Source organism: Equus przewalskii, chromosome 7 (genome assembly GCF_037783145.1).
Source record: "Equus przewalskii isolate Varuska chromosome 7, EquPr2, whole genome shotgun sequence".
NCBI classification, from domain to species: domain Eukaryota; kingdom Metazoa; phylum Chordata; class Mammalia; order Perissodactyla; family Equidae; genus Equus; species Equus przewalskii.
In genome coordinates this window covers 82,041,800-82,061,191 of record NC_091837.1, presented here as the reverse complement: position 1 = coordinate 82,061,191, position 19,392 = coordinate 82,041,800, and the positions used below count along the sequence as shown (strand labels likewise).

The 19,392-nt window shown below is 44.5% G+C and overlaps 1 protein-coding gene and 1 long non-coding RNA gene across 10 annotated transcripts in view; one reads left to right on the top strand and one right to left on the bottom strand.

Annotated features, from left to right (window-relative positions):
- Window positions 1–205: 205 nt before the first annotated feature.
- Window positions 206–19,392, bottom strand: part of SERPINB8 (serpin family B member 8) — a 25,343-nt gene continuing 6,156 nt past the window's right edge. Inside the window, exons 1-10 of one of the 9 annotated variants that reach the window (XM_070627830.1) lie at window positions 15,573–15,652; window positions 14,206–14,266; window positions 12,939–13,041; window positions 9,548–9,725; window positions 8,097–8,234; window positions 6,973–7,058; window positions 6,138–6,255; window positions 4,045–4,187; window positions 2,273–2,425; window positions 206–728 (exon numbers count right to left, since the gene is read on the bottom strand). In XM_070627830.1, coding sequence (XP_070483931.1) covers window positions 324–728; window positions 2,273–2,425; window positions 4,045–4,187; window positions 6,138–6,255; window positions 6,973–7,002 — 849 coding nt within the window. In that variant the 5' untranslated portion in view covers window positions 7,003–7,058; window positions 8,097–8,234; window positions 9,548–9,725; ... (1 more) ...; window positions 14,206–14,266; window positions 15,573–15,652 and the 3' untranslated portion in view covers window positions 206–323. The other 8 variants (XM_070627824.1, XM_070627828.1, XM_070627831.1 and 5 more) reach the window with 8 other exon arrangements.
- Window positions 15,776–19,392, top strand: part of LOC139084587 (uncharacterized) — a 7,870-nt gene continuing 4,253 nt past the window's right edge. The window contains exon 1 of the long non-coding RNA XR_011542085.1: window positions 15,776–16,910. This is a non-coding gene — a long non-coding RNA (uncharacterized lncRNA). The remainder of the gene's footprint in view (window positions 16,911–19,392) is intronic.

The window sequence follows — 19,392 nt, the reverse complement described above, 5'->3', positions numbered from 1 at the left end:
TTTAGAGGGTGGTTTGTGAATCCTTGATTTGCTCCTAAAGATTCCCACAAACAATGGGCACCAACTGTGAAGGGAGCTGGCCATGCTATGATCAGCAGATGAGAGCAGAGTCCACGAGAGGCAGGAGCTCCCCGAACTTCACGCATCAGAAACCCTGTTATTCTCAACGGCTGTAGAATATTCAGTCAAGACATTCACAACCATCCCAGGTGCACACACTTTATTTTGGCGCTCAAACTATTGCCCAATTTACTCACACGGAATTTGAATTAAGGCCAGGTGGGCAGAAGGAAAGGGAGCCTATGTACAGCAGTTGCACCTCTTTATGGAGAAGAGAACCTGCCACAGAACAAAATGCTATTGGTTTTGAGATGCCTGATGAAGAAAAGGAAAGGGTGGTCTGCACAAAATGTTGGTTCACTTCTGCTGCACCGGCTGTTCCTGATCACAGCAGTGGCCGCGGCTGCCTCTGTGCCCTCCTCATTGACCTCTACAAAGCACTTGTGTGTGACCTTAGACACAGGCATGTTCTTCTTGGTTGACATTCCAGAAAAGTCTGCTTTGGCTTCCTCAAAAGCATCAGTCATTCCTAAACTTCGAAGAAAAGACTCTAAGTCATAACTCTCCTCCAACTTTAATCGAGGAAGGAAAACTTGAACTTTATCCTTAGCCATCTTTTCTGGATTTGTCCAGGCTCTGAACTTCTCATATGTAAGTGCTTTTTCCACCTGAAATAAGGAAGAGTCAAATCTTAAAATCTAGGTGACAATAGCCTGGTGCCCACCCAACTCGTTACCCCTCTCCCACGACCTAGATGGTGAGTCCTGGTGAGTGCTCCAAGACAATCTACAGAGAGAGTTCCTCTCGTAAACACACCAAGATTTTCCCTCAAATTTTCATCTTTTTCCCTGTTTTATGGAAACAAGAGTAAAACAGCGAGAAAACACTTGAGACAGGGATAGAGTTTGTTTTTTTTTAACTATCTGTACCAAATTCATTTCAAATGTTTTTTCATTTAGAAAATTCTCATAACCAATTGATTATATTCATGCAGTACACATTACTCTGAGTTGAAGAGATTGACAAAAGACAGACAAACAGCATGGCTCAGAACTCTGATGAATGAAAGAGGGGGAAATCAGGGATCACCTGAACAGGAAGGGAGACATGGCTTCTGGGGACGGGAGAGCAGGAATGGGGAATTCAATAGGACTGTGGATTCTGGCTGTCCTGGAGTTAGGTTTGAAACCTCCAAGACCCATCACTCATTCTGTTTATCCACAAGGAAGAAATAAAGGAGGAAGAGGGGGCTTGCCCTTGCGTCTCCCACTTCCCATTACCACCTGGAGCCCAGGTGAGTGCTCCTCTCCAGTGACAGCTGTTTGGATGTCAGCTCTATTCCTAGACTTTCTTAATTTTCTTCTTAAGTAACCATGACAGATCTCATCCTTGACTTATGCCACCAGCTTCCTGATGCCATAGAGAAACCAGGGAAACCAGGTAGGCCCTACCCTCAACATCCTGTGCACCGGTGTGCTGACAGTGGCTTGCATCTCTGGTGAGAGTCAATTGTTAAATCCTTGGTAGCCTAAACACAGTCATGGTGGGAGTATTTACACCACAGGAATCAGCAAAGTCATAAATGAAGGCTTCCCGCACGGCCCGGAGAGACAGGTAACAAGCATATTATTGGCCCTCTATCTCCCACCTCACAAATTTACCTTCCCTCATCCTGAACTCCGTTCCTTTTCTGTCATGGAAAGATGTGCCTCTCCTCCTGTCTAAGATAAATTCCTCACCTATATGTTAGACTCCTGCTACTGGAAGTGTAGCCCATGACCAGCAGCATCCGCATCACCTGGAATCTTGTTAGAAATGCAAAATTTCAGGCCATACCCCCCTGAATCAAATCTGCATTTTAACAAGATCCCCAGGAGATTCATATGCACATTAACATTTCAGAAACACTGCCCAGTTCAATCCCCACCCTTTTCCAGTAGTTTTGTTCAATCACTAGCCCCCCCTTTCAGAATAAAGAATAATGTTCTTATATTTTGGGAACTCTCTCTTCTTTGCTTCATTAAAATTTGTCCTCATTCCTCAATAAATATGCAACAAAATACATAAACATATTCACCAAAAGACCTGCAATGGGTTCATCCAGCACTCCTTGTCATAACTCTAAATTGGAAATTCCTCAAATGCTATGCGGTGGCTGGACCTGGAGTTCAGGCTGGGTCCACAGACACTCAAACTCACTGCCAAAGCTTACCACAGGGAGCTCGGTGTCGTCATCAGGCAGCAGAATGACCATGCTCAGCTCCTCCCCTTCGTAGGGCAGCTCCAGCACCTGGGTGTGCACTTCGTCTACATACCCCATTTTAAATTTAGCTTGCTTAAACATCATCTGCACTGTCTTTTTCTCCTAATTAAAATATGAAACTAAAATCAGATTACTGAAAAATGAGCACAGTTTACTAAAAATAAGATACGTCTAATTTGCAGAACCCCTGGGTACATGTAAGAGAATTATGATTTCTGTGCGGTTATGTTGATAAATGTAAAATCTTCATTATTACCTATTAGTGTTGAGTACAGCATGCTATTGACCCACTAGGTCAAGTATCACCAGGTGAGACAGAATAAATTGATGAATATTCAGAGACATAAAACACATTATGTTACTTTTGGAAGAAGTGTTTTTTCTCTTTTGAGAACGTGAAGAGAGGACTCTCAGGGACTTTACATTGAAAAGTTATTTCTCCAAGATAGGAAGAGAATTAAACTAATATTCAGGCCTTTGAGTGAAGGATCTGGTTAGAAAAGATGGACGGGCCATAGGGAGTGACATTTCTATTCTGAAAAGTTGCTCAATTATATATTCGGCTTTATGGCTTTGGTTTTCTTGGAGGGGGGACCTTGACAAGATGTGTAGGGTCTAGCATTTTTAAAGCTTGCATCAGATATATTCTAGACTTTTATATCTTTGTGTAATACGCTGTTATCAAGTTGATGGGGTCAAGTTCCACGCCAATAGCTATTGACCCCAGCTATTATCATATTTGAAAGTGAATGGAGAAAAGTGGGGGTTTTTTTCCCCTGAGGAAGATTAGCCCTGAGCCAACTACTGCCAGTCCTCTTCTTTTTGCTGAGGAAGCCTGGCCCTGAGCTAACATCCATGCCCATCTTCTTCTATTTTATATGTGGGACACCTACCACCGCATGGTGTGCCAAGCGGTGCCATGTCCGCACCCAGGATCCAAACTGGCAAACCCCGGGCCGCTGAGAAGCGGAAAGTGCGAACTTAACCGCTGTGCCACCGGGCTGGCCCCAGAAAGGTGTTTTAAACTTAGGCTTATTAGTCCAGAGGTCTAATGTACAGCATGATGACTACAGTTAGTAATGCTGTATGAATACTGGAAATTTGCCAAGAAAGTAGATTTCAGTTGCTGTCATCACACAGAAAAATATGGTAACTGTGAGGAAAAGATATGTTAATTAGCTTGACTGCAGTCATTTCACTGTATGCATATCAAATCGTCATCTTGTACACTTTAAATATACACAATTTTTATTTTTAAAAAAGACCCAAGAATAAATAAAAACAAAGTTATCCTGAACATCTGCTAACACATTTTTTCTTGTGTTTGGACTTGTATAGCCATGAATGCTAAGCCAATAAATAGGTGTAGCTGTCACTGACATGGCAACAAGGCGTTTGTGTAAATACAGACAGTGACAGTACAACATAAACATAATTCCAAGGCTTAGAAGAAACTTTCTTCAATCCAAACCATATAAGCAGAGAGAGAAGATTTATTTGACCAAGAATACTTTAACCAATGTAAAATGGTTTTAGTTTTTCTCTTCCCCTCTCTAACGAAAGATCTCTTTTCTCTCTCCAATAAGATATATAGCGAGCACGAAATTCATCCAGAACTAGATTAAGAATCAATATAGTGTGAACCAAATTATTTTTTTCCATTCATTCACAATCTCTCCCAGTGTATTACTTTAAGAAAGTAGGGGAAAATATTTCCCTACCTGGTTGACTTTAAAGCGCATTCCCCTGGTGTGCTTTCTGTCAAATTGCTCATTCCACCTTCCTTTGAAATACACACCATTCACAAGGACCAGCTTAGTCAGGGGGCTGACTGTCCCGGCACCCAGTATCTCTGAAATCTTACCTGTAAAGAACATGAGAGAAGTTTATTGCTATTTGGCGGAGAATAAACATCCTTCTACAAAAATCCTCTCGACATATAAAGCCGAGACTTGGTTGAGAGCCAGTCTGGAAACCTTGATGAATTGGGGGAGGGTGTATAGTGCTGTGCACACACACACAGTGTATTGTTTGTTCTTAAATAACAATCTTTTTTTTTTTTTGAGGAAGATTAACACTGAGCTAACATCCGTCGCTAATCCTCCTCTTTTTACTAAGGAAGATTGGCCCTGAGCTAACATCTGTGCCCAACTTCCTCTACTTTATATGTCAGATGCCTGCCACAGCATGGCTTGATAAGTGTGTATAGGTCTGTGCTGGGGATACGAACCGGCGAACCCAGGGCCACCAAAGCAGAGCGTGCAAACTTAACCACTCCACCAGTGCCGGCCCCTTAAATAACAATCTTGAAGTAGGCAGGTCAACTACCATTTTGCCCTCAATTTACAGATGTGGAAATTCATGTTCCAAGCTTTTGCCTAACTTTTTTGCCAAGGTCACATAGGTGGCAAGTGACTGAGCTGAGAAAATAACCCAAGAGTCTTGATTCTAACTGTAAGCTTCTCAACTTTGGCACCGTAATTTCTCAACCACACTACTATTGGCATTCCAGGCTGGATAATTCTTTGTTGTGGAGACTGTCCTGTGCATTGTAGGATGTTTACCCCAATTGTGACAACGAAAACTGTCTTTGGCCATTGCCGAATGTCACCTGGAGGTTGATTCTGGTTGAGAATCATTGTTCTGTGTCAACCTTCAAATCTCATTTAGGTGAGAAGAGACTTCCAAAGAGTGAGGTGAATACAGACCTGTAAGTGAGAGAGAGGGGCTTCCTGAACGGAGTGAATGGGGTGAAGGAATCAGAGGGATGCAATAAGAGGGCCAAATTGAGTTGTCCAACGAGAGAGGGGACAGGGAGATCCCAAATCCCCTCCAGCTCTAACATCTTAGGAAAACATGTGGGTGGTCAGTGTGATGGAGGGAAGAGCGTGAGCAGCCATGAAGGGGAAGCGAGTGGTGTAGGGAGGGTGAGGTGTAGAGAAGCTTCTGGTTTTCCCAGATCCAACAGAGAGTGAGAGACCACTGCACATATGATATATGAAAACGTGAATGGCTCTTTCCTTCCAATGGTCATTATTCTATTGGCTTTCAGTATAACTGTGGCCACTGCTGCCTGACACACACTGGGTCTGCCATAAAGATTGAACCAATGACGTAAGGAGTGCTGGGTAGGCACATGAAGAAATAAGTGATTCGACTTCCCCACTTTTGGAAGTCTCAAAATTATGTTAGGTATTTAGAGTGCTTAAGAGCATGCCCCTTTCCTCTGTGCTCTAGCCAAGAACTGGCAGAAATATTTCTGATGAGACAGAATGTAGACTAGACAGAAGACCCCACAGGCTCCACATTAGCTCCACCTAAAGAATCTGGAGCAAATTCAAAAAGGTCACGCTCTGAAAGCAAACTTATCCACTGCCAAGTTAAGAGGGAAAGAGAGGGCTGCGGATGAAATGAGAGCAGTTCACATCACCACAGGGAGACGACAAGAAATGTTGCCCTGTCTCAGCTGTAACCTGAATTGAGTGTCATTCTGCCCTCAGAGAATGGCAAGGAGCTTCCCAGATAGAAGTTAAACAGGGTCCCAAAGAGGAAGCATTTTTCAGGGATTTTCCAGCACAGTCCAGAGGGGACAGGGTCTCAGCTCCTTACACTAGGTTTAAGTATTTTTCAGAAATCACCACTTCATAAGCCCAAGAAAAATAACAGAATCACACTGCTGGCCTGAAAACCCACCAAACACAAACAGGTCACTGGTTATGGGGTCACTGTGGCAACACCAGAGAGGTCACACCCCTGCCAGTCTCAGCTCTCTTTCCTCCATAACTAATAGTCTTCTGAAATGACAATCTCTCACCTTCTGTCTTTTTTGTCACCCAGTCATTTATGTGCTTCCTGCATTCTTCGGTGTCTTCAGCAAAGGATAGCTCCTCCAGCTCTGCCTGATAGAACTTCTGGCAGGATTCCTTAAAGGCCTATAGACGCAAAATACCAAGTTTAGCCCTACTTGGCGAAGGTTCCTCCAAGTGTGAAAATTTTTTTTTTCTTAACATGTTTCTAGTAAAAACACTCGCACGGGTCATCCTGCACTTTAAGACTCATTCACACAATTACAAAAACATGTAGACGCTATGCCTGGCACTGTGCTAGGTGCTGGAAACAGGGTGAAGAAGTGACATTGGCCCTCAGATGGCTCCCAGTCTGCTGAGAGAGACAACATATAAACACAGACAGTCTCAACCACATAGGTACACAGACAGTCTCAACAATGTATATACACGGATAGTCTTAAGATGTTTGGAAAACATGGATGGTGGCAGCCAAGCACAAAACAGCCATGAACATCCCCGTCAAACACTTAAACTCCATCTTGACTTTCTGTCTGATTTTCTGTCTCCCCCACTAGACAGTCTAACTCTTGTTTACTCATTTTTGTATCATCAGCACCAAACACAGTGTCTGAAACATATTTGTGGAATGATTGGAGGCTTCACAGTGGAACTGGATTATTAAGAAATCTTACAGGTCCTCCAGGAGTGGAATGTGACAGGCCTAAACCACTGTGTGTGTGTGTGTGTTTGTGTAGTGGATTAGGGAAAATACAGTGGTAGGGGGTGAGCCTTGAAGTGTAAGTTGGGGTCACACCAGGAAGGGCCTTATATGCAATACATTACAACCCAAAGATAACTCACCTCACGAAAACTTGGTTTCAGATCTACCATGCCTGGCAATTGGCTCCCATCCTCCGCCCATCTCCTGTTCTCAAATATTTTAGTTTCTACAGAAGAAAGAAGATGTAGAGAGAAGGAGGAGCCAAGCAACCAAGAAAGGAGGAGGGTTCCCCCTGTGTCCCCAGTATTTCTCAATTACAATAACCAAAGATTAGGCTGATATTCAAAAATGAACATCAATTAGCCAGGAGATGCCTGGAATCACTGGTGCTTATCCTAGAAGACTTAGCCAACTGAAGGATCCAGAATCATCTCCAATGATATTTAAGCCCAGACAGGCAACCTCCATGGGGTAGCGCCCAACAGTAGCCATGAGAGGGTATATTTGAGTCTTATAATCAAGTTACAAATTTGATTCTTATAATTATAAGTCTATAATCCTTAGAACTGCCAGCCAATAAGTTGGCCTGGCTTGCCTTGATCATTTTATTAATCTCACTGCAAATGACGTGGCATCATTTTTTGGACCTCACTTATTGAATTATGGCAGGCTTTTACTGGACTAGAGAACTTTGGAATTTTATGCTGCAGTAAATAGGAACTGCTCAGATTTAAAACCTCAGTTTTATGAGCAGATTTTAATTTTAGAAAGACTATTCTGTCAGCAGTGTGGAAGGACCAGGCTGGACTTGCAGAGATCAGTTAGGAAACAAAAGGACAGTGTAGAAGACACAATAAGAGTCTGGACCCAGGTGACATGGCAGTGATTCAGAAGAGGGGACAAATTTAGGAGACTTTGAGATGCTGGCTCTGCAGGAACAGCCACAACCAGAGGGGAGACTGGAGAGGAGCTGTGTACACACGCAGGACCATGTGGATGAACACTGCAGGGCGGGGATCAAGGGCGAGAAGCAGGTCTGGGTGCAGAAAGATGGACATATTGAGACTGACATCCCAGAAGAATATATTAAAAACAATAAAAAAAGGACATAATTCAGAAACCACAATAGAATTCAAAATGATAATTACAGAAGTAGAATTCTAAGCATATTTTTAAGGCAGTAGAGATATACTTTATCTCTGTTTTTCTGTAGTTTCTATTTTATTTTCAATTTCTTTTTCACCAATGTGTGAGTACAACTTACTGGAAGGAAATCACACGTCTTCTCTCCAAAGAGTCTGTTGGCCATTCTCAGCACGCACTGAGTGCCGGCTTTGTTAACTTCTTTGAGAAGTGACTGGAAACCCTGGTGGACATCTCCCCCTTTGTTCAAACAAAGTGCCTGGTAATAGAAAACAAGGACACCAACTTTTAACATTGCCATTTTACTCCCCCAAAGAGCCATCTCGGAATGAATCTCGGTGCTGAAAATCTCAGAGGAGCCTATCTTAAAAGGAGTTTGGTTTAACTGTCTAGCGTGGGGTTTCTTGACCTCGGTTGGCACTACTAACATTATGGGACAGATACTTTGTTGTGGGGGCTGTCCTGTGTATTGTGGGATATTTTGAAGCATTTCTGGCCCTGCCCACTAGATGTCAGTAGCACCTCTCAGTTAGGACAACCAAAGCAGTCCAGAAGTTGCCAAATGTCTGGGAAGGCAAAATGGCCCCCGGGTGAAAACCAGTGCTCCGGCAGGTTATCCAGGCCAGGAAGGCAGCGTGTGAGAACTCAGGAGGAGACAGAGCAGAGAAGATCGGTACTGGGATGTATCTCACTGCCCCAGGGAATACAAGAATGAGCAGAGATAAACACGAAAATGTTTCACCAGCAATTTACAGTTCTCCAGACCAGACTGTGATTTAAATGTCAAGTCAGAGTGAGAATTAAGGTTGTTCCTGTATCTCCCAATAACCCCAGTCCAGAGCCTCACTCCCCCAGTGAGCTGAAGAAACAACCTCAAGGGGTTCAACTGCAGCCATGGACGTGCTTCTGGAGAGGGTCCCCGCACCCCTGACATTACTGGGAACATGACATGCATATGGCAATCATCTGGGACACTTTCACCAGAGAGTCAAAGAAACTAAGACACGAGGAGGTTAAGGACTTCTTCCCTTTGTATTATCGCTATTCCTTTATAGCTAAGTTTGCACATAACCCACTTCAGATCAATCAGATTATATATTCCTTCTAACTCACTCCAGAAGAGAGAAGTCCACATTTGTGTTGCGTTCTTCCACTTCTGCATAAATGTACACTAGAAATAGCCCATTTAACAAACAGTTCATTTACACAGCTGCATTTCAATTTGAAATATAATATTAGCAAAAGTTTGAAATATAACAAAGTTGAAATTCTTGGCCTTTTTGTAGGACAGAATTATAGTTTACCTTACTTATCAAAGACGCATATTGATGTTTTATCTAGAGGAAATAAAGTAGTGACTTGATTTCTCCCATAAACACTAAGGGGAGACTCCCTGTCTCACAGAATTTACCCTTCTGCCCATGTCTGCCCTTCGTCCTTCACCACAGTGCCCCCCACCGACCTACCAGCCACAGTGGCTTCAGCAGCTGGGGTGAGGTATGAAAAGCCCAGCTTTCTGGAAGCACAGAAAGAAGCATGTGCTTGGTCTTCCTTTGTGAGAGGCATGCGTACCTGAGACATCTGGGCTGCGGTGTTTCCTTTGGCCCCCATGAAGACCATGGCCAGGACAGAAGAGATGCTCAGGGGAGAGAAGAACACATTTCGGGAGTTGTCCTTTTCACCCAACATTTTTAATAAGTTGATGGCAAAAGTGCCATTTGCTTCACAGAGATCATCCATCAGGGAAAGTCTGTATCAAAAGCACAACATAGAAGCACATCAACCACCTAGTCATTAGCACCCCTGTCAGGGCTCCTGGGTGTGGTCAGCAGAATAACTGCACCCCCAAAGACACCCACGTCAAGTCCCCCAAGCCTGTAACCACCTTAGCTTCGTGGCCATAGAGACTTTGCAGATGTGACTGAATTAAGGATCCTGAGATGGGAGAACCCGTAGTTTGATTCCAGAGCCTGAACTCTTCAATGTTACACAAAACCCCCTACTGCTGCTAGTTCTCCCTCAGTCTGGTGTCTCTAGTATAATTTACAAACAATGTTCTGTGAATCATAAATAACTCTCTGTAAATAAATGTGATATTTCTGGGGCCGGCCCAGCAGTGCCATAGTAGTTAAGTGTGCATGCTCTACTTTGGCAGCCAGGGGTTCACAGGTTCAGATCCCCAGTGCAGACCTACACACCACTCATCAAGCCATGCTGTGGTGGCATCCTACATATAAAATAGAGATAGATGGGCACAGATGTTACCTCAGGGCCAATCTTCTTCACCAAATAAATAAAAATGACATTTCTGTTACCATGTCACCTGAAAACAGTTGGATGAATTTCAACAGATTTGGAGGGTTTTTTTGGGATGATCTGACCTAAAATATGGGCTTCTAGAAGACACAAAATTTATTTTCAGTCAGGGGAACTCCCAAAAAAATATACCATTTTCCACCAGAGTTGCTTAAACTGGCCTGGGAGCTGCAAAGGGAGCCCATGGGCAGAAATATAAAATATGAAGCCCATGAGGCCAGCGCGGTGGCACAGTGGTTAAGCACACACGTTCCGCTTCGGCGGCCTGGGGTTTGCCGGTTCGGATCCTGGGTGCGGACATGGCACTGCTTGGCAAGCCATGCTGTGGTAGGCATCCCACATATAAAGCAGAGGAAGATAGGCATGGATGTTAGCTCAGGGCCAGTCTTCCTCAGCAAAACAGAGGAGAATTGGCAGCAGATGTTAGCTCAGGGCTGATCTTCCTCAAAGAAGAAAAAAAAAATGAAGCCCAAATGTCAAGTCCTCAGGCAAACACTGAATCAGAGGCCCGGATTTTGGATCCCGCCTGGCCTTCCCTCCAGCTGGACTAAACTTTAGACCAGCTTCTTCCTGCCCCGCCGTCCTAATCTGCCCTGCCTTAGAGCACTTACTTTAGACAACCTGTCACTGCAAATTCTTTCTCTACTCCTTTGAGATGTAAATATTTTGAAAAGCCTCTTTCCTGTTTGATAGCCAAGGACCAGACCGTCTCTCTCAGTCTCTGGGAATCATCCCTTTAAAACTGTAATGACCATGCACCCTACCCTCCCAGTCCCTGTGGGAGGACTGGAGTGAAACTTCAGCAGGCACCTTGCTCCAAGTTGTAAAAATTATTACAATTTATTAATTATTATAGTTTTAGCAAGTTCTTATAAGTTCTGCATTGCTTATGTCCATGGTGGGGATCGGAATTGGCCACCCCAAAATGTGTCTCTTAGGTTAAGGACAAGAGACTGCAAGAAACTTTGACCTTCCCCCAATGGCCTAAAAGAATTTAAGATAAAAGGCCTATCCCCAGGACAGGCCATCACCACAGATAACTCTGGGTATAGTAGCCAGGGAGGGTCCTTGCTAAGCCCACTCTTATCAAAGTTCTGTCCACCAAACACTTGCTTTTCCATCTCCATGTGAACTGCCTTCTTCCCCTTTGAAGTCCCAAACCACTGCCCCCCACATCCTCCTTTGTCTTTAGCTAAAGATGGTATTTAAGGTGATGGTGTTGGCCATTCTGGTGAGTTACTCAGTTTTTCTGGGTTCCTCCCATGGATACATGTTATTAAATTTTGTTTTATTTTCTCCTGTTATTCTGTCTCATATCAATTTAATTCCTGGACCAGCCAGAAGGACCTAGAGGACTGAGGAATTGTCTTCCTCCCCTACACTATTAAACCTTATAGAAACTGGGGCTACTATTTACTAAAATATTAAAGTTCATCAACTCCTTTTGGTTTCCCTGAGTCTCTTTGCTGTTACAGTTGACGACATTTTGGAAAATAAAAGGACAAACCATTACCGACAATCCCATGACCCTACAAGCTATGTTTTTCTCTTATATTATCCACTCTTTTTTTCACTAGCATGTATATTTTTAACTCAAAAATTTTAAAGTTGCACAAGAAAAATATGTTCCAGTTTGGAAAATTAGCAAATAAGCAAAATCAAAAGTACTGGAAACTCCACCTAGAGATAAGGGTCACTGTGCCTGTGTTCATTTTTAAAGAGATGGGGCATCATATGATCTTTTTTCTTCCAGTTTCCCAGCGGACTAGAAGTGCCTCCTACAGAAGTCTTGAAACTGTATTTCATTAGGTTTTGGGGGTCTCCCGGGTCTCAGGTGCAGGAGAGGAAAGAGGAGCTGAGTGGGTGCCAGAGGGATGGGGGACAACTATTTCAACCAGAGCCTCTTGCTGCTGAAGGGTTCCTTTGAATCTTCCACCTAAGATATTTTTTCAAGAGTCGATGTCTTCACTTTAGGAAGGAAAAAAATGTGTGGTGTAAAAAAAAAATAGTAAAGACCATACTCTAAATACAGAATAACAGCCCAAACCAGAGCAAATTTTTTAAAGCTTGAAAAAAGGTATTAAAACACCAGGCCAGAAAATACAAGAGTGGCATAGTTTGCAAAGCAGTACTCTATACTCAACAGGTCATTTCTTAGAGGACAAGACATTCAAGTTCCTCACTGTCCTCACGTGGTGAAGCTACTCCAAGTCTTCAGCTGCATGGCTTGAATCAAGGGCTGCTGTTGGAGGCTGCTTTGTCTGCATTGGGCAAGACTCAGAGCAGAGCAGGGTCCAGACGGCCTGCAGCCTGCCTCCAGGTGACTTCCGGCCTTGCATTTCCTCACCTTACACTTGAGGATATTTCAGAAAATAAAAAGCCAGGAGGCAGAAGGGATATTCCAAGTGCATAGCGCGGGGCCTCCCAGAAGGTGGCACCAAAGAGACCCAAAGAAGGAAAGAATGAGGTAAACTGGAGATGGCAGACACAACTAAATTTGGATTTGATCCTACTGGAGCATAAGAGCTTTGGACTCAGGGAAGGGCAGGCGTAAGTTTAGGTGAGTGAGTGTGAGAGTGTGTGTGTGGTTATCCTGCCTGAACAGGCAAAGGAATTAACTGGAATATCATATCAATTTCAACTCTACCTTTTAACTGCTCTTAATTGCAAGTGCCTACTTCTGGATTCTTCCATCTTTCCTCTTCCTTCATCTCATTTCCTCACCTCCATTCCTTTTCAACATCCAGGTGCTGGTCAGTAGCACAGTATTTCCCATCAGTATCTGCCCCATAGTAATGACACACACTGGCACACACTTACACACAAGTGCACCTTAACGATGCGTCCCAGCTCACACCAGTGAAAAGGCAAGGGCTGAAACAGGATAACAGACTGACTCTTTCCTCCAGTTCTTCTCGGTGCCCTAATCTCATTTGTACATTAAAGCCTTTGAGAAGGTTGGAACTTTAAACAAAACGGACCTTGCCCAATAAATCTAAAAAGGAATTAATTTCAGTATCGTACAAAATAATATCTTTAGCGTCAGTGCCACAATTCAACTCTGTCATAAAAACAGCAATGTGGAAAGATTTGATTTCCAGCCAATAAAATGAATTGGCATTAAGCTAGTTTTCCTTTTACAAGAGAATAAACAAAGTTAAGACAACTAAATACTGTCCTCAGGTCTTAGATCAAGAATGGCAGAGTTGGCCACAAAAACAAGCTTTCTGCTTCCAAGTATCTGGTATCATTCTTCTCCTGGGGGCCTTGAACACCTGTGAACTCCCTGCTCTACTCCCTTCCCCACCCACACATCCAAAAGTGAATTTATTCAAAAAGCATTTATCTAGAACTTTCCTTATATGGTTTTGGAGAAGAAATAGACAATAAATGCCATTATTCCTGACTGGGAGCTCCCGCCCTAGGAGAGATACACATACATAAATGCATGGTTTCCAGCCAGCCCTGTGCTTTGCAACAGAATAGTTTACAAAGTGCTAAGCAAGCCCACAGAAAAGCAGAATGAATTTTCTTTAGAAGCCCGGGAGAAGGGGAGTGGTGAGCTGGTTCTAACAGGTTGGGCAGGAGCTTCTGTAAGGTGGCGAAAGGGAGGGGGGGGATTTTAAGGCTGCAGCTGTGGGATTGACAGGTGCAAAGAATGTCGAGGAAGGGCACAGATTGTGTGGCTCAGGGAGCAGTCTGTGTGATTTTCCGTGAGAGACCGGGCATGGTGAGACAGGACGGGCTTTAAACCAGGTTTAGAAGTTTGAATTTGAGCTATGGTCTGGAAAGCCACACATCGTTTTTAAACAAATGATACAAATGAGTACTCATTTAAACTCATTTAAATTATACAAATTGTACTCACTTAAATAAATGAGTGCATTGGAGTTTTTAAAAGCACTGTGACTCACCATTTAGCATGGGAAAAGGCTGAGGAGGCTGCTGGTAGACCACTGCGTACACCAGCGACTGCTGAATAGAGAGAGAGGGGAAAATGGCCTTGCCAGGCTGGGTGACTGATCACATGAGGGCCAGGGAGCAGGAAGAGTCAAGGATTATGCTGAGGCTTGTTAAAAACAATTCAACTTGCCCCAAATTAAGTCACTTACTTTAAGCCCTATGTCACCAAACCAGGACTTAATCAGTTTGGCTCTCCCAGAAATGGAATCTTAAACCAGTCAATCAGGAATCGCCTGACCAGTACTAGTGAGGAAATCTGCCTGACAGACCCCTACCAACCTCTAAGGGCAAGTAACTTTGCAATAACCAACCAGCTGTTTTGCCAATATTACTTCCTTATTACCTATCCCTCCTGCCTATAAAAGTCTTTGATTTTGTACAGCTCCTCAGAGCTCCTTTGTCTCTGCTAGATTGCCCGCTGCCCAACTCAAATCAATTTTCGCTCACACTCCTAACATTTTTTATATGCCTAAATTTATCTCTTAACAGGCTCCTAGCTAATTTATGCTTAGGGCGGGCTGTGAACCGGAGGAAGTTTATATGAGGAGCCAGTTTGGAATGGGGACGATGGTACATTCCACGTAATGTGTGGAACATACCATACCCACGGAACCTGTAACAAGGACAGCCAAGGAATGTTTGTAAATATAGGTAGGTTACTTAGGAGAAGTAGATAAAGTCCTAAAGCAAGAGAGTGGGAGCCACTGGCATCCTGATTCCAGCAGATTCTAGGCGAATGGAATAAGGTTACTCGGAACGTACAGTGGAGGCATAAGAGAAGACATTAACAAAGTTCTGGGGAATTTCCAATATTTGCAGGTAGTAAGAGGAAGACAAGGGACTGAGACCCAACAATCAGGGACGTCCTGGCAGATCTGGAGGGGTGTGTCTGAGCGGCCCAGGGAAGCAGGGAAGGCTGGAGGCGTACAGGAAGGTGGCGCGCATGCGTGAGGCAGTTGGTGCCTGAAAACAGGAACAGAGCGCTGAGGAGTATCTGGGAAGTTAGGAATCGATTATATTAACTACTGTGGACGAGGGGAAGACAGGTTAGGAAGAATGTTTTTTAAGTTGAGGGAAAGCAGCCAAAGAAGAAGAACAGATAAGAGAGGTGAAATAAAGAAAATAAAGACAAAGAATGGAAGAAAGGGAAAAAAAGGAGGAACTAAGGAAGGGAGGGAGGAAGAGAGGGGGGAAGGAGGAGGAGAGTAGGCAAAGAGGGAGGGGGAAAGAAAGGAAAGGTACAACCCATAAGCTGCATCGCAGAGGGGATAGGCGTTTGTGCTGGAGGTGGCGTTGACCCAGCGTCCCGCGAACTTGCCCAAGACTCCACAGAAATCGCTGACAAGGCTACCATTGGCGCCCTAGTCATCCTGCTGCACCCTGCGGCTCCTCCCACTCACCCTCCCAAAAGTTTCCATCCGTCCAACTCCGGCAACCACACCGCAGGCTGGAATACCGGCCACGCCCCCTCTGCTGGCAAATCCCAGCGCGGTGGCGTCAGTAAGCGGCAGGCGCCACCCTGCTCCCGGGACGAGCCGCCTCTGACCCAGGGCGTGTCTGCGCGCCGAGCTTCTGTGCTCGGGACTCGCCGCCCCGGCCCTGGCGGAGGCTCACCTGAGACCCCAAGCAGCGTGGGGCTGGGGTCTAGAGCGGCTGGTGCCAGGGCGCCCCCAGCCCCGCAGCACTCCCGCCCGGTTACCTCCCGCCATCATTTCCCTAGTCGTCTCCTCCTGCTTCTCCTCTCTCTGTGTCTGCCTCTTGTCTTCCTCCTTCCCTTCCTCTCTCCGCGCTCCGCCCGAGCTCTTGGCAAGACGCGCCCGCCTTGGGAACCCGAGGACACCAGCGCCTCCCCGGCCCCAGTACCTGGGAGATTCCTGCTGCTGCGACGGCTGCTGCTACTATTCCAGCTTGGTGGATCCTTCACGTCTGCTTTGATTTCGGGCAAGGCTTCCGGCGATGACTCAGCGCAGTGGGAGATTGCACCGCCTTGTGCAATCTCTGACTCTGCATCCCCCGGCTGGACCCCAGGAGGAGCCTGCACCTCGCCCGGCATCCTCCCGCCCTGGTGCTCATGGCTTGGTGGGGGCGGCTAGTGCTTCATCCTCTGAGGGCGTTTGTGGAAGACTTCGCCAGTAGAGGATTGATTTGTTTTCCTGGATTAGTAGGCGCAATATTCGTGTTTAGTGTGTGTATGCAAGAGCAGTTTCAAAATTGGAACTTAACTGAAAATTAACTAAAAGTAAAACCAGAGGTTAAAGGTTCCTAACGCCAGTGGTTTCCAAACGGCTTTGGTAGGACACCCATCAAAAAAATTTTGAGCATGCATCCCTGGTATCAGTATGACTATATATGCTAATATGCTAAATACGAAAATATTATGAACGCTATAAAACACAAATTTGAAGGAATAAGAAAGAAAAACTTTTTGTTAGAAATACACATTTTTGTGCTCACTAAGTGTTTAAGTGTTCAACTACTGACAGCCACTTCTCATCACAGAAAAGGTCATCAGGTTTGGAACACTAGCCTTTTAAAAAAGAAAAAATAAGCAAATAATTAATGAACCTCTTTTTTAAAGTACTTTGGCATTCGCTAAGTAAGCCTCAGGGTTTTCAGAAGATATTCATGGCCACTGCACTGCGTATTACAAAGCATGGTAAGTGTTCTACTATTTACTGTTCTAGGTGGTGGCGGTTGTTTATTTAATCACGTGATACCATCTCATAGCATGTGTCCCTTTCAGTACCTTGCTGAAAGCACACATGTGAGGATGCGACTCTGAAACCTACGCTTTATGACGCCTGGTTCTAGGTGTCTGCATGGAGGAGCAGAGAGCCAAGTTGGAGTTCAAATCCAAGGAAGCGTCCCTGACTCCAAAGCCAGTGCTGTTCTCTTTCCAGAGGGGAACCGGGAAGGCTAATTAGCAATCAGACCCAGACACTCAGGTTTAGAGCGTCACAGAACAGTGTTGATGAGTATCCTTGCCACCTCAGCTTTATATTGGACCCTATTTTCAGAGGGTTCTTACTCTGGAATGTCTTAAAGGAACCTCAGCCCTGACACGTCCTTGACTGAACATAAGTTGGGTAAAGACCATACAGGGATTAGTTCTTGTGGTCTGAAGGCCAACAGTAGAGAAAGGAAGGTCTGTCTGAAGCACGTGCACCTTTAGGGTTTCCTCTTTACTCCCGATGATGGAGGGGTGGCCACTGGGCCCCTTCACTGGACCTGCCGTTTCTCTACCCCTTTTGTTTCTGGGAAGGAAGTAGACCTCTTCCTTCTCTAGGACATGGTTTCACTGATTTCCTCCTCTCTTGTATCTCATAAATATACTCAATCTCTCCCATATTAACAAAAACAAAAAACTGAATTTCTTTACTTTTAATACCCTGTAATTACCGTCCTGCTTCTTCATCCTTCCATTCATAGCCAAGTTTCTCAAAAAAAAAAAAAAAAAAAGACATTGGCTGTTGTCTTTTTCTCACCTTCCGATTTACCCTTCACCCCTCTGCAGTGTGACTTCCACCCCAACATGCTCTGAATGAAACTGCTTGTGATAAGGTCCCCAATGACCCTGTAATTGCCAGGGTGGAAAGATATGTCCCAGGTCTTGTTTCATTGTGTTTGCTGACAACTGTTAGTAGCCCTTTTGTCTGTTGCATCCCAGGGTTCCAGAGCACCGTTCCTGGTTCCTTCTCGTCCTGTCCTCATTCCTTTCCTCCATCCACAGCTTTCTTGTTTTCATAATGTAATATGCTCTTCTTGAATGACTTGACTATCTCCATGGGTTCAGATTTCAACTTTTGCTGATTCCTTCCAAACCTCTAACCCATCTCTTGAGCTGTAGACATTACCGGTGTACTACTGGACATCTCTCAGAAACCTAGAGTCAGTCCCTTCCCCAGTTCTCTTAACTAAGTGATCAAAAGTCCTGTCATTTCTACATCTGAGTGTTTTTCCCATCCCTCCCCTCTTTCTCAATCTATTTCTTGGGTGAAGTCCTCCTCATTTCTCTCCTAAACAATTCATTTTCCTACCTAACAGTTCTCCAGATCCACCACAACCTATTCTCTACTTTAAAGTCCAAATAAACATTCTAATTCTGATTGTTACCCTGATTTTAAAATCCTTCATACCACCTTCGTATCCAAAGGGTAATTTACAAACTATCTTAAAGTTTTGATTTCTCTTCTTTCTTTAGAGCCATGGCAAACTATTTGTAGTCCCTCCACATCCTCTATATTTACATAGGATGCCTGGCACCCTAGCTTGTCTTTCAAAATCCATCTCAAATAATGCCTCCCAAGGGAAGCTTACTCTGACCTCCCCAAGAAGTGTTTGGTCCTTCTGCTTTTAAATATCCCCATGCCCCAGTCTGCACCCTAATCAAGTAAATCAGGATCTCCTGGGGACCCATCCAGGCAGCAGTATTTTATAAAGCTCTGTGAGGCCACAGGTACCTGAAAAGAAGTTTCCAGGCTTTCTCATGCAGAGTCTCAGAAACTATTTTCTGTCTTCTTGTCTTATACCTCATTTTTCACATCTCTTCAACTGATACTGGAGAGTATCAGTTGGTTCTCACCTCCTCATTCAACCCTGACCTAGGTTTTCCTATTTCTCTTCACTCCTGATTTTGCAGACTCAGGAAAGACACATTCCTAGCCTACTCTCAGTCCAGCCTACCAGAACCTCCAAGTCAGACTTCCATTTGTCTAAGAGGGCAGTGGAGTCCAGGCACAGTCGGAGAGTCCTAAGGTGATCTGAGATCTCTGTACTCCATGTTGTTGAGGGAACACACGTTCCACCTAGAAGAATCTCAGTGAGGACCAATGGTGAGGAGGCATCCATAGACTTTGCTGGGTGTCCAAAGGGTTTACATTCAGAAACTGACCATGTTCTTCAGCAATGGCCACTCCATACATGCCCTGCTTCACCTCCCACTCTCCCCACAAGATTCCCATCAGCCTTTCATGGTTTTGAGAAGGTGTAAGGTAAAAAACACATGCCTCTGTTAATAAATACCAGGAGAACAGAGATAGCATGATGAAGTTGTAAGAGAAAGTATCATCAGGATTGGTGACTCTGCCACACCCCACATTAATAATATTGTCACCAGATAACTGAAGAGTGTTCCACAC